Source organism: Cordyceps javanica, chromosome 7, assembly GCF_051103115.1.
Source record: "Cordyceps javanica chromosome 7, complete sequence".
NCBI lineage: Eukaryota > Fungi > Ascomycota > Sordariomycetes > Hypocreales > Cordycipitaceae > Cordyceps > Cordyceps javanica.
This window is the reverse complement of record NC_139301.1, coordinates 2611037-2624752: the sequence shown is the minus strand read 5'-3', so window position 1 is coordinate 2624752 and position 13716 is coordinate 2611037. Positions and strand designations below refer to the sequence as shown.

The window sequence follows — 13716 nt, the reverse complement described above, 5'->3', positions numbered from 1 at the left end:
ATCGGCCTCGGGCTTGTATATAAATATCGATTGCGCCGATACGAGACAGAACGAGTTTATATCATTCTATATACAGAGTTCTATATAAAGAGTTCTATATACAAAGTTCTATATACAGAGTTCTATATACAGAGTTCTATACACAGAGTTCTATATACAGAGTTCTATATTGTATCTGCTCGAATCCCTCAAAAAAAAAAATGGCTCCACGATCCATCGCCCTGGGCTTTGCGGCGGTCGCTGCCGCCTCAGCCACCAATCTGCAGGTCATCTCCTACGGCGAGACCGCCGGTGGCTTCCGCTCCGCCGCGCGCGGTTGGAACTCCTTTGGCCTGAAAAGCACCAATACCGGCGCCGACTTCAAGTTTGACCAGGCGCACGTCGCGGCGCAGTGCGACCTCTTGGCGTCGGACCTCGGCGCCGCCGCCAACTACACCTACTGCAGCCTCGACTCGGGCTGGTCCGTCGCCTACAACGGCGACGAGCACGGCCGCATCACCTACGACACGGCCGTCTTTGACATTCCCGCGCTGGCGGCGCACCTGCACGCCAAGGGCTTGAATCTGGGGCTGTATGTCGTGCCTGGAGCCTTCGAGGGAGACCGGGACAAAACTATCCTGAACACGAGTACCAAGATCGGCGAAGTCTGCTCCGGCAGCGAGGGCCTCGCGCGATGCGTTTTCGACTACACTCGTGAAGAGGTACAGCTTTGGCATGACTCCGTTGTGAAGCAGTTTGCCGATTGGTACGTGTTGCTCTGCCCTGCGGGACCGCGCGCCTCCCCCTTTTCCTAACGCACTCAATATACTGACACAGCTGTCTAGGGGCACCGACTTTATCAAGCTCGATTACGTCACTCCCGGCTCTCCTGAAAGCGGCCAGCCTCTACCCGCAGACCAGTCTGCCGCCGTGCGGGCCTGGCAAACCGCCATCCGCCGTAGCGGGCGCCCGATGCGCCTCGACATCTCCTGGAAGCTAGATCGCTCCGCGGACTACTTTAAATTCTGGAACGATCAGGCCGACTCCATGCGCACAGATCAGGACATCAACAACGACAACCAAGCGACGACCTTTATCCGGTGGTTTACGGCGCAGCGCGCCATCGACAACTACCGGCAGTGGATCGTCGCCGCCAAGGCCGTCTTTGGCGGCGGCGACGGCGGCCCCGTCAAGATCCGCGTGCGCCCCGACCTCGACAACCTGTACACGGGCAACGCGGCGGACGTCACGGGCGTCTCGGACGTGCAGCGCCGCACCCTCGCCACGCACTGGATCGCCGCCGGCGCGAACCTCATCACGGGGTCGGACCTGGCGCGGCTCGACGACCTCGGTCGGGAGCTGCTCGCGAGCCCCCGCGCGCTCGCCGCGGCAGACTTTGCGGCCACGTACCCCATCCAGCCGCGGAACCCGGGCGAGGGGGCGGCGGCGGCGAAGCAGCTCCAGGCGTGGGTCGCGGGGCCGGAGCAGGGGGGGTCCGGCCGCGCGATCGTGGTGCTGGCCAACTACGGGCCGGACCAGGGCAAGGGCGGGTTCGGCAGCACGCTGCCGGGCAGGCAAAAGGTGGCGGCGACGTGGGAGGACCTGGGACTGGATGGGGGCAAGACGTACGCCGTGCAGGATGTGTGGACGGGCCAGCAGCATGACGCGAGCCAGCACGGCGTGGAAGCAGACCTGGACGAGGGCGAAAGTCTACTTCTCTGGGTGACACCGGCGTAGAAGATGGAGCTTGTTACAATTTCTCTCCATTTACTACCATTTGCTGTAAACTTCTTGAAGTTGGTAGCAAGTTACTGGACACGTGAAAACGGCGGGTATCAATCATGTCCAAGCTGCGAGGTAGCCTGACACTGCAAACTCTGTGAGCTCAAACAACTGTCCAACTACATCGCAGCTACATAGACGAGAACTAGTAACCTTAAATTAACTAAGAGACTTGAACAATAATGCAAATAATGAGCTGAGTAACGGAAAAATGTATCCACTAGTTACCCTATTTTAGTCGTCACACGCCTGTTTAGTCCGCTCGGCGACTTATATACGACGGACCAGGCTGGACTTCCCTTTAGCAACCACCTTACGTCTTGCATCTCACGCTGACCAAGGGAAAGAGGAAAAAAAAAAAATGCTACAGCCAAGCCCCGACGATCTCGAGGCTGCCTTTCGGCGAATCGAAGACGCCCATCCAATCACGCCCAGCGGCAACTCTCAGCAGAGTGAAACCATATACAACATCATCAAGGGACTGCCAGAAGCCAGCAGCTACCACCGGCTTCTCGAGCAGCACCCGAGTCTCATCGCTCTCCTGGCGGACCCGTCCAACGGCGAGTTCACGTTATTCCTGCCGGTGAACGCGGCATGGCAAAAGGACCCCCGCCTCGCGGAGCGCGTGTCCGGCGCGGCCGACGCCGGTTCCGGCGTGCTCTCGATGCACATTAGCCCTCACTTCTTCGGCGAGGCCTACCTGCGCAGCCTGACCAACATACCGACAGTCTACGAGCCCGCGACGAGCAACGGCCCGCAGACCTTTCCCCTCCGCCTCGCCGCCGAGGACGGGTGGACCGTGGGCCGGTCGGGCAGGTTCGTCCAGCCCAGCATCCGCGCTGGCAACGGCATCATCCACCGCGTCGACGAGGTGATGCTGCCGCCGGCTCCTCTCCTGGAGGTCCTGCGCGCGAGGGGCGGCTACTCCACGCTGCTGCGCGCCGTGCGGCTCACCGGCTTCGACGAGGAACTCGCGGCGCAGCGCCGCGGCGGCGGCGGCGGCGGCGGCACGCTCTTCGCGCCGTCCGACCAGGCCTTTGCGGCTCTCGGGCCGGACGCGCTCCGGTTCCTGACCGAGGACCCGGACGGCAGCAAGTACCTGGCCGCGCTGCTGCGGCTGCACTTTTGCCCGGCGCGCACCTTTTACACAAACTTTATCTGGCCCAAGAACAACAACGGCCCGCGCTGGACGTCGACGGCGGCGGACCAGGAGAGGATATACAAGGGCAGCATGGGGCAGGAGTTGCCGTCGGCTCTCGGCGGGGAAGGGGAAGGGGGTGCGGGTGCGGCCAGCCTGTCCGTGTCCATCACCAGATACATGTGTCTCATCACCATGGCGGTGAATGCGGCACCGGTCGTGGAGCAGGATATTACGGGCAGCGACGGTGTCGCGCAGGGAATCAATGACGTGCTTCTGCCGGGAACCACTGTCGGCAAGGGACACCAGGACGTCATTCCCAGGATAAAAGCCGCGCTGCAGGACTTTGTCTAGCGAATTTAACGAAATTCTTCTTCTTCTTAAAAAAAAAACCAAACCGTTCATGAGAGCACGTAAATTGGTACGGGCCAATCTGACCAATAGTTAATAGCTAGCAAGGTGGCAAGGGCACGCCAGACAAAAATCACTCGAGCTCGATAGACCAGAGCCGGACTGCATCGCCATCGAGACTTGCCATCCATAATCTTGAATCCCTCTCCCACACCGACATGCCTCTCCCCCCAGCACTCGTCACCTTGCCATGCTCGTCGCGCCAGGCGTCCGCCCCGGGAACGTCCTCGGTGCCGCCACGACCGAAGCGCCATTTCTGCTCCCTCTCAAGGTCAAACACCTCGATGCTGTCGTCGCCGTGGGTCCAGACCACAATCTTCCTCCCATTGTCCGCGAAGCGTATCTGGCTGACGCCGACGCTGCTCCCGAGCATGACGCGGAGCTCTTCCCGGTCGGGCCGCGACGCCGCCGTGGACAGGGTACGCCTCTGGAGCACGCTCTTGCCCTCCACGTCGAGCAGGAGAAGCTCGCTGGACTGGTCCTGGCCGACGGCCAGCCACTTGCTGTTCGGGTGCCATGCCACGGCGCGGTGCCAGCCGTGCTGCCGTTCCGGTCCCCTGTACACCCAGTACGCTTCGTCGGTGGCTGCGCTGCCTTGCGATCCCGGGGACGCGCGCGCGCGCGCTTCCAGATCGTAAACGTGCACCTTGGGGGTTCCGTCCGTCGCGACGAGGTACCTTGAGTTTGGCGAGAAGCCGCCTGTCCAGTTCTGGCAACGGTCGCCGGTGCGGAACACGTGCACGGTTCCGCCCGTGGCGACGTCCCATACGCGAACGGTGCTGTCCCAGGAGACGCTGGCGAGGAGGGTCTCTTCATTGTTCCAGCCTATCCACACTATGTTGTCGGTGTGACCGGAAAGCGTCAGGATCGGAGTCGTGAAGTCGTCCGTCCGGCAGACGCACATGTCCCACTTGTCAACGTCGTTTGACCGTGGCGAGTTGCCCGGTAAATACACCATCAACCGGCCCGACGGGCTAAAGACATTGCTCCCAAATGAGGTACGAAGTCGGCCAAACAGTCGAGTATGGCCCCTTGCCGTATGCTTTCTGACCACATGTTCAACATTGGGCGCCATGCGCTCTCGTAGCTCTTCCAGCGCTTCGGATGGCAGTTTGGTGCCGGCATGGGCGAGCTCGGTAGCAACCGCCGCCGCGCCGGCTTCGACGACTGAAGAAGACACTATTGTGTCTTGATTCAGGGTCAGTGTGCGCTCGTCAAGCTCCCAGACCGTAATAAGTGCGTCCACATCAACCACCACTTTGCCTCCCGACCATTGGGAGCTCGTGGAACTGCCGGTTAGTAGAATATTGGCATCGTTCGGATGGAATTCAAGACTGGCCACCGTTGTCAAATGTGATTTGAGAACTGCAATAGTCTCTTGTGTCTCGGTGTTGATCAAATGGACGTCGTCGCCCACGGCAATGGCGATGCGACTGCCGTCGCTGCTGACGCAACTCTCCGACGCATCCTGCAGCGGAATTTTGGCAACCTCATCACCCCATGCCTGATGCCCGCCTGGTGCATAAGGGAAAGGTTGACCGTCGGAAGTGGTGAATTCCTGGTCAACAGCGTAGCGCCAGTCCTGTTTGAATTGACTTGAGCTGTAGTGCATTATGTCCGTATTGTAAGAATTGCAGGCACAACAGAGCTGCGTGTAAACTGGGACCCTTTCTTTAAATGATTCTCAACGCGGCTCGAACTCAACTTGAAACAAGTTTTTGGCCAACTGAAGATATGAGTAAATTGGCTGAAGTGGCCTGCTGCCTGGTCAGGCTGAGGCGCGGACCAATCCAATGCATCAACGCTTGATGACTCAAGATGGATGACGCCAGCTAATGTGCGACCGTACGCATGGGCGTGACTGACGTAGGCAATCACGAGACTGTTGTTGAAATGCAACAGCGCATCAAAGCATTTACACCAGGGCAAATGCCACTTACTATCGCCCAATTTGCGCGGGTCACGTATGAGGTTGGAGCGTCGAGTAACATGATTAATAAGTAAAATTCTCTATATCAAATATAGGAAAATTGTGCTAGTTAATTTCTGCATAAGGATCACGTCTTCTCGACCAGACTAAAGCAGTTACAATTGACCGTCTGGCTTGGGAGCAAACCATTGGCCGCTATGCAAAGGCTTAAGAGGACATGCGACACCTTCACAGCCTTGCCCAACAATATTGTTTCCCCACCAGTTGATCTCGATCCCAGTGAACGCGAGGCCAAAGAACTGAACAACCGCAGAAAGGGCGACACCGGCAGCAAAAGCCGCAGACAGGACGTAATTGTACTTGGACCAGAACGCAAGATAGTTCCTGCGAACAAACAACCATGAGAACGCCGCGACGGGGACCGCGGGCCAAATGTACGTCAGGTTATAAGGAGCCCAGCTGATGGCGCCCGAGATCAGGATGACTGGATGAACACTGCGCAGCGTGGCATTCTTGGGAAACCGTTTACCCAATGCCAGAAAAGCAAGCACGATTACTACACCAACAGGGAAGCCAATGAGAAGCGTCGAGTACGGGCTTCCTGACCCAAACTGTCTAGCGGGCCCGACGGTGCCCCAGAGAACTGCAGCGGTAAAGAAGGTGTTCTCGCCGGGACAAATGAATCTGAATGGCGCTTGTGGGGTGCAAATTTTGTCAATATGAAGCTGGTATTGGAGAAGGCCAACGAATACAAACGTCGAAATCAATGTTGGAATCATTTGGCCGCAGAACAGAACGCGAGGAGGAATCTTGACGTAGTGGCCGAGCTTGAGATCTTGAGCCAAGTTGAGAGCCTGAGCGCAAGTCAGGTAGCCGTAGGTCTTGAAATAGGCCATGCTAACAGCATTTCCATTAGAAACAGCGCCACCTATGAACTCGGCCAGAACGTTCAAGGTCACCTGGTAGCCGGTCATGGAGTACATGATGCCGATGGGAATGACAAAGATGGCGCACATGATGATGCCAAACACCACCACAGCTGGGCTAGTTCCAGTAGGCCAAACAGCCATCGACATCATGCCAACCGCGGCGGACACGAGAAGCACAGCTAGGTACCACCAGTCGGGCACCTCTCTATACTTGCTCATCTGGCGCATGTGTATATCCGAGATCTCAACCTCTTCACGGGCGGTTTGGTTCGACTTGAACATGCTGCGGAGTGCCGATGACATGCCGCTCCAAATCTCGTTTCGGTGCTGAAGTACAGCATACGTGATGGAGGCACTATACACAGCGAAGAACCAGAAGTAGACAGTCACGTTTCCGGCGGAAAGGTACGGTTTCGAGTACGCATTGTATTTGGCCATGTCAAGTGTGCCATGCTCGTTCAAAACACGCGTGACGTTGTACCTCTTGCCAAAACGATCAAAAGGCAAATTCGAGTTGATGGGCATGTGAGCACTGCTGTACGCGTTGCTAAACCAGATGCCAATAACCATGAACATGCTCATAAAGGAGCCGGTAAAGTAGCTGAAGGTGGTGAATGATGGCATGTAGAGCGGATCAATTCTAGCAGTGACAGTATTCCAGTCAAAAGTAGGGAAGGGGTTAAGTCCGAGGCCGGTATTCGAACTTGTAATGGCAGTAAGGATACGATTGTGAGGAGCAATCCAGCTGATCCACGAGAAAGTGCTAAGAGCAGTAAAAATAGTGTTTGGGAACCAAAACCAGACGAACATGAGGGAAAAGGAAATCATGAAGAACTTGATACGGGACCATCGCCATGTAGTGTTGAAGGGACCCGGAAGGGGATGAGTTCCGTCGTTGGAGTGGAATGCGGAGTTGAGGGCAATGGTGGCCAGGGAGTTTGGCCAAATACAATGAGAAGGCCACACGATGAAGCGACGCGTTATGCCTGCGAAACCATAGCCGATGAAGGCGGTAGACAGGGCCACACAAAGCTGGTAGCCAACGTTGTAGGCCCAGTGCTGGTCAAAGTACTGCGGCAGGGCTTGGATCCAGATGATGTGGTTCGTGTACGGCGCGGAGTCGTAGGCGACGCTCATGACGCTGATGAGCATGTGCTCCTTCCTGTTGAAGGGGCCAGGGTTCAGACTATGCCTGACGCCGCAGAGGGTGACGCCCCAGTCGGGAAGGCATCTGGCCATGAAGGTGCCCACGGGGTACGCAAGAAGCTGGGGCACGGTGCTGGAGACGAAGATGGCGGGGAAACGCGGCTGGAAGAAGCCGTTGACAAAGGCCATGATGCAGGCGAACAAGAGGCCTACGAACCATGCCCGAATGGTGGACGCCGGCATGTCGGGGTCATCCTTGTTATCTACGACGGCGCGGACTTCGGCGTAGGGCGAGTTGTTGGTGAGCAGAGCGGTTTCAATCTTCATCTCGGCAATGATTCGCTCATGCTTGTGTGGGTTACTGAAAATGTCATTGTCGCCTATGGAGAAAAAGTGTGATGATGAGTATAACGGGTCACAACCCTAGTCTTCCCGGACTTACCCAAGAACTGCTCAATTTTGTCAATGGCAGAGGCGGGAAAGTTGGGATCGCGTCTGTGAATCTTGTACACATGCGTCATGAGCTGCCGATGGAGTTAGCAATCTCTCAATATGACAAAAGAAAGCAGGCTGTGCGACTCACACGCTTCACATCGTCGAGCGAGTAGGTGGCAGCCAGCTCCTTGGCCTCGAGAAGGTCATCATCCGTAACGTTGAGGTCCTTCATCGTAACCTGGGCCTCTGTCTCAGTCTGCGTCAAGGGGTCCAGGTCGTAGTCGCCATAGTTCTAGGAACAAGTCAACACAAACTGTAGATACAGGACAAAGGTAAAGATGTCGCGACAGGTTCTGCATACAGTTTCAGTCTTTTCATCCAGGATGCCGCCATTGGTGGCGGCATCCGGAGCAATCTTGGGATCCTGAGCAACCTTTTCCGGCTTGTTCAACATGGTGAAGGCAGATGCTAGGTGGACGCAGCATTTACCGTGCTCAGCGCAGCACGAGGAGAAGAAAAGAAAAGAAAAGAAAAAAGACGGGCAGCTTGCTATGAAACCGAGGGTGCAGGCTGTCCCCTTGCCCTTATAATAGTGAAATGTCTTAGCAACCGGCCTCCGCGATTCCGGGGCGCAGACCGACTCGCCCCAACAAGAATACTACGGCACATCGATAGTAGCACTACCTTGAGCACCGTCTCAAATCGTCATCGCTGGACCAGAGAGAAGCAGTACTCACCACGGAGCTTGCTTTCTGTTGAGCAGCCTCGCTGGTAGCACTGTGCCTTGGAGCGAGCAAACGATGATGCTTTGCGCACCATGCTAACCCACCTACTTGTAGACAGTGCATAGGTTGTGTAACTTGAGGTGGAATGTAGCATAATATGCAAAACGATCCTTGTACGTAAGGAGACTGCAGAAGCCCCCCCGGCAAGTGATAACGTGATGGGTTGGTGGCCGCAAACTTGGTGCTCATCAGGCGACGGCGCAAGGCGTCCGATTACGAATGGGTATACTGGTACATGGTGCTCCTCACCGTTGGCTCTCCACCAAAGTTTCCCGAAGAAACAACATTGCCCCGGCGTAAATGTCAGTCTCGCCTACACACGTCTCAGAAGCAGATTGCCAGCTCTCTGAAACCCCGAGAAGAGTGAGTGGGTGGGCTTCGATGATTTCTGCGCCGGCGCGGGCCAGCCCTCATTGCGTGCGGAGGAGAGGTCCTCCCAGGCTGAGACACCCGCAGCGGCACAGATCAGGGTGGCTTGGCAAAAGCAAGATCGCGGACGTCGCTCAGTTCCAGTGTCTCGGTGAGCTGCGTACTCTGTACAGCTGAGCCCGCACTCAAATAGAAAGGAAACGTCCCCCCCCCCCCCCTCTCAGCGGTTGCTCCGCGTATACGGAACACATGGAAGAGACAATTTCTCGAACTCTCCGAGTAGGTATTCACTTATAAGTAAGAGCATGCTGCTCGGAAGGAAAGCCAGAGAAATCTTCAGCAAGATGGAGTGTTCAGCCAAGGCTGCGCGGAATCTACCAACCCGAAGCGCAAGCCACCACACGGTAGGCGCACGCTAAAACAACCAGCCTGTTTCCCCATCGTCTGATCATTGGGGGTACCTGCTAGCCATATTTGGACGTTACTTGCATGTATCGGCCCGCCGCCAAAGTTGTTCCTTGCCCATTCGGTACTCATCTTCGTGATAGACCGGGCCCCAGATGAGAAGAAGCAACTTGGCAACCAAAAGCCCCTTGGCCGAATCAGCCGCTGTATAAGCAGACAATCTGAGGGTCATGAGAGGGATATTTTCATGTGAATGACAGCTACGGCATCTTCTCTCCATGTGGAGCAGCTGGCTGTTATTCGCAGCTGACTTATAGGCGTAATCTTGAGCACTGCTGGGCAAGATTTGTTCACTCAAGATAGCTGCCTCGTTAAAACGCGCCTTATTGACAACGACGACAACAACATTAAAATAAAGATTCTAGTAGAATGTCCATCGAAGAAAAGTTTCCCAGATCAATACACAATTCCTGCGCCACGCGCCACGTCACGTCAAAAGGGAATTCATCCGATTTTCTGTCCACTTTTTTGCAATTGGGAGGAGAGCTTCCCGGCGTTAAATTTCAAAGAGCGGTGTTAGTTCAGGGTTGTATGATCCGTAGTGCAGCGGGATCCTCCTCCACGCTCCGTCCCTGTTCACGCACTCGACCGTCTTCACGCAGAGGACGGCGCTGTTGCGGGTCGGACAGTCCAAGCAGCTCGAGCAGACCCGGTGACCGTCACAGATCCGGGTCTGCCTGCGACTGCATCCACAGGGGGAGGAGGAGCCGACGATGCCTTTGCCTTCCAACTGCTGCTGCTGCTGCTGCTGCTGCTGCTTCGTGTCCCATTCACGCTCCTCTTCGGCCCTGATCGCGTCGCCCATGTGGATGTAGAGCAGGGTATCGATACCCGGCGAGAGATGAAAGTCGTGCGCGAGCAGCGCAAGGGCCCGGCGCCGGACGACCGGGTCACGGCAGAGCCGCACAATCAGATAGAGCGTCTCGTTGACCATGGGCCCGATGGCCAGTGTGCGGCGGCGGCTGCGATGACTTGGCTTCCGGGCCGGCGGAGCATTGGCATTCTGGCCCGTCGCCGCGTACCGCATCGCCAGGATATCCTTGGCCATGCCGATCATTCTGGCAAACTCTGCGGTGCAGGAATCCCAGCAGAGTTCAGAAACGGCCAGCGCGTCCTCTGTAAAGACAATCGTCCGCATCATGGCCGCGCGCAGCTCCAGAATCGCCAGCGCCAGCTTGTCGTCTTCGCCGCACGACGGCTGGAGGCTGCCGAACTTTCCTTGCCACTTTGTGAGCCTAGCCCGATACCGCCCCCGGAGGTCTTCGGCACCGGCAATCTCGGACGGCGTGAACTTGACAGACTTTGGCCCTGGGCGGACCGTGATGTCGGTGGCGGCGTTACATATGAGCTCCATTTCAAAGTAGGCTTCCGTTACAGAAATGAACGGATCATCTCTCAGCTTCAGACTGCACCCGGTCCAACCGTATTCGTATTTATGACTCGGTTGCCGTATGTGGTTGCCAATCGTTTCGATGCGTACACAGAGGTAAATGAGCGAGTCTGCTGGGTGCACACTATGTCTGTCGCGAGGCCGATACAGCCGCGTCTGCTCCCAAAGTTTCCAAGTGTCCACCAAGCTCCAGCTGGCCATTGTATGTGCGTTGCAGTCTTCCAAATCACCCCTCATGAATGCAAAGATGGTAAACAGCAGGCTGACCAAAGCCACGTTCCGCTTTTGTTCGAGACTGAGGTCGGGCTGCGGCACGATGTGCTTCATGTGCTGGATCGCGGCATGATACTGCTCGTAGGGCTGCAGCGATAGCGACTTTTGCTCTCCCACAAGCGACGCTTTGTCGCAGATTCCTATTCGGTCCATTTTGTGAGCGGCCGCAATAGCGTTGCATGTATGCCACACGACAGGCTCCGACTGAGCCTGCCTCAGAAGATTGCCCAGCCAGTATTCTTGGTCAAAGGCGCCAGCAATTTCGGGTGCGACATATGTGCGAAAATAGTTGAACAGATCGGGTTCGTTATACGCTCTGCTGGTCCCGACTGGGGACATTGGTGGTGATAATTCAATGATTGTGCAGGATTTGGGCTCTGTAGGAGATTTCTCGAATGTGACGTGCGATATCTGTAAGAAGCCGTGACAGACACGCCTTGCAGTTGTGCCTTGCATCAAAGTTAGTGACCGATTTAGTTGAATCGCCGTTTCTTTCACTGTGAGCCTGGCCAGCACAATACTGAATTGCCAAGACGTACATTTTCGGCAGACTGGTTTCGTCTCATCGCACTTGATACGACGCTGCCTGCTCATTGTCAATGGTGAGCGTTGTCCAGCGACTCTCCGGCGTCTGACGGCACTTCGATATACCTGCATGTGGCGCAGCCTGTCCTGACCTTTGGCGCCCATCGCCGTTTACGTTGTGCATCACTCCCAGGCGCACGCGCGTCTCGCTTTGGGTCGAGCTCTGCTGAGCCTTGGCTGCGATCCGGTCCGTCGCTCCCCGTTTCCGAGTCACAGGCCGATTGCGGGGAAGGATAAATTGCCTCCATTGTCGGCTCGTGTCGCTCGTGCTGTATTGACGCCCTTGTGCAGTGCCGACCGTCCCAACGAAATGCAAGTTTGGCAGCTAATAGAAAGTAATGATGAAATTGAAAGAAGAAGAACAAACAGTCGGCTCAGAGCAACCACGAATGGCAAACTGCCAGCCGATCAGCAGCTTAGTGGTTGCGCAAGCTAACCAGCCCACTTGATGAGAGCCTGTTCGGAGAGACAGATCTGAAACCCTTCTTTCCAAATCAACAGCCTCTAATATGCCTTTAACTGGATAAGCTTTATGCATCGTAATATGTAGGCTTTGATCTCGGCTATGCTGACATGTAAAACAGGCGCAACGAGCCAACCTACGATGGGACGCCATTGTGGAAGCCACAAAATTTCGCAAGGATTGCGATGTGGCTGGCAGCCGGCCAAGCACTAACTAATTTGACTCATGTTTGGCTGCCCTAGCGGCACCTCTAGTGATCCTAGTTGGTCACCCAAAACCATATTGACGCCTGCCTTTTGATACTACCCTCCCCGTTTCTCCTCTCCGTACCACACATAAGACTGAAAGAGGCGCACGTTACCCGGCGATATTGACAATAGTTGATTGTATATCAAGGACAGATTCGATCATCTTGTGGAGCGGTTAGCGCCGGCAAATGGGGAGAGAACATCGTCAGGCTCGTTTAAACAAGTTTAATTACAAGTCTATTTCATATTAAGCTATATGTTGCTAAGAAAGACTCCCTAGTTCTCCAACTCTGTGACATCCGCTAAACTATCTTCATGACTATCCCACAGCGTTTTGATTTGATCCAGTTGCGAGTTCAGCGCATCTTGCATCCTCCTACACCAAAAGTGTCCAAATTCGCAACCCATGTGATTATGAATCGTGACTGCGGCGAGCTTCGAGTACACTTCTGTCACGCTCTCCTGCACCTCAGTAGTCTCTGGGAGTGGCCAAAGGCTGGCCGAGTCGAGTGAGGATTCCATCATTGCGCAGGTAGCCCGTCGGCAGCGCCTGGGGTCGCTTCGTGTAGCAAAGCGAGACCACTTTGGAACCTCTACCGAAACAAGCATATTTTCAAGCATATCTTTGGTGGCGTCAAAGAGGGCTTGTAGAGATTGCAAGCGGATTTTGCAGAGTTGGTCTAAGAACTGATTAGAACCAAAAAAAAATAAAAAAAATAAAAAAAATCAAACGTGGTAATGAGAAAATCGCACCCATGACACGCGCAGTCTTTCGACTGCCCCAAAGGCGGCCGTCATTCATCAGCTTGCGTGCATCTAGGTTTACCACCATCCTGCGCGCCATCTTGTGAAAGTCGTCTTCGAGCCCAAGCTCCCAGAACACCCAGAGCATCATCGCCATGTCAGACTCGCGCACCTTTTCCCGGATGCCAGATATCCACGCGTCAATCCAAGGGCCCAGTATCGATGAGCAACGGTAGTTTGATGTCAGAATTGTCAAGTTGTACATCTGACCGACATCAACGGTGCGCGGAACTGCAAGAAAATGCGCATGTACAATGTTGAGAAATATGGCCAAAGATTCGTCGTCGTGTCCTTTGATTTGGAGAGCATGTTGAAGCTTTGGATCATCAGAGACCGCTTGTCCGCGCAATTGCGCACGCAGAATCGGCGACGCCCGCGCTAAAGCGCGAGAACAAGTAATGTAAATGGTCGGGTCGAGTTGAGTACCGTTTCTCAGCTGGAGGCTGGTATCCCCATGACTGTCGAGAACGACTGTCCGATCACACATTTGCGCAATGAATTCGTTTCAATTACTGAAAACGTAAACCACTACAGTACTTCTATCATAGGGGCACATGGCCACCTATAAGACGTTCTTTCCCACA

The 13716-nt window shown here is 55.3% G+C and overlaps 6 protein-coding genes across 6 annotated transcripts; 2 read left to right on the top strand and 4 right to left on the bottom strand.

Moving 5' to 3' along the window:
• Positions 1-200: 200 nt before the first annotated feature.
• V2A60_010282 (glycoside hydrolase family 27 protein) lies at positions 201-1716 on the top strand (the record flags this gene model as incomplete). Its single annotated transcript, XM_083261540.1, has 2 exons — positions 201-745; positions 825-1716. The coding sequence occupies 2 exons, from the start codon at positions 201-203 to the stop codon at positions 1714-1716; spliced, it is 1437 nt and encodes a 478-aa protein (XP_083117666.1).
• Positions 1717-2122: 406 nt separating this feature from the next.
• V2A60_010281 (fasciclin domain-containing protein) lies at positions 2123-3253 on the top strand (the record flags this gene model as incomplete). The annotated part of the gene is made up of 1 exon (XM_083261539.1): positions 2123-3253. The coding sequence occupies one exon, from the start codon at positions 2123-2125 to the stop codon at positions 3251-3253; it is 1131 nt and encodes a 376-aa protein (XP_083117665.1).
• A 130-nt stretch (positions 3254-3383) lies between these two features.
• V2A60_010280 (WD40 repeat domain-containing protein) lies at positions 3384-4922 on the bottom strand (the record flags this gene model as incomplete). The annotated part of the gene is made up of 1 exon (XM_083261538.1): positions 3384-4922. One exon carries the CDS (start codon positions 4920-4922, stop codon positions 3384-3386), a length of 1539 nt encoding a protein of 512 aa, XP_083117664.1.
• A 473-nt stretch (positions 4923-5395) lies between these two features.
• On the bottom strand, positions 5396-8204 carry V2A60_010279 (uncharacterized protein; the record flags this gene model as incomplete). The annotated part of the gene is made up of 4 exons (XM_083261537.1): positions 5396-7695; positions 7758-7839; positions 7899-8042; positions 8112-8204. 4 exons carry the CDS (start codon positions 8202-8204, stop codon positions 5396-5398), a joined length of 2619 nt encoding a protein of 872 aa, XP_083117663.1.
• A 1661-nt stretch (positions 8205-9865) lies between these two features.
• On the bottom strand, positions 9866-11371 carry V2A60_010278 (uncharacterized protein; the record flags this gene model as incomplete). Its single annotated transcript, XM_083261536.1, has 1 exon — positions 9866-11371. One exon carries the CDS (start codon positions 11369-11371, stop codon positions 9866-9868), a length of 1506 nt encoding a protein of 501 aa, XP_083117662.1.
• Positions 11372-12604: 1233 nt separating this feature from the next.
• V2A60_010277 (uncharacterized protein) lies at positions 12605-13619 on the bottom strand (the record flags this gene model as incomplete). The annotated part of the gene is made up of 2 exons (XM_083261535.1): positions 12605-13008; positions 13082-13619. The coding sequence occupies 2 exons, from the start codon at positions 13617-13619 to the stop codon at positions 12605-12607; spliced, it is 942 nt and encodes a 313-aa protein (XP_083117661.1).
• Positions 13620-13716: the final 97 nt, after the last annotated feature.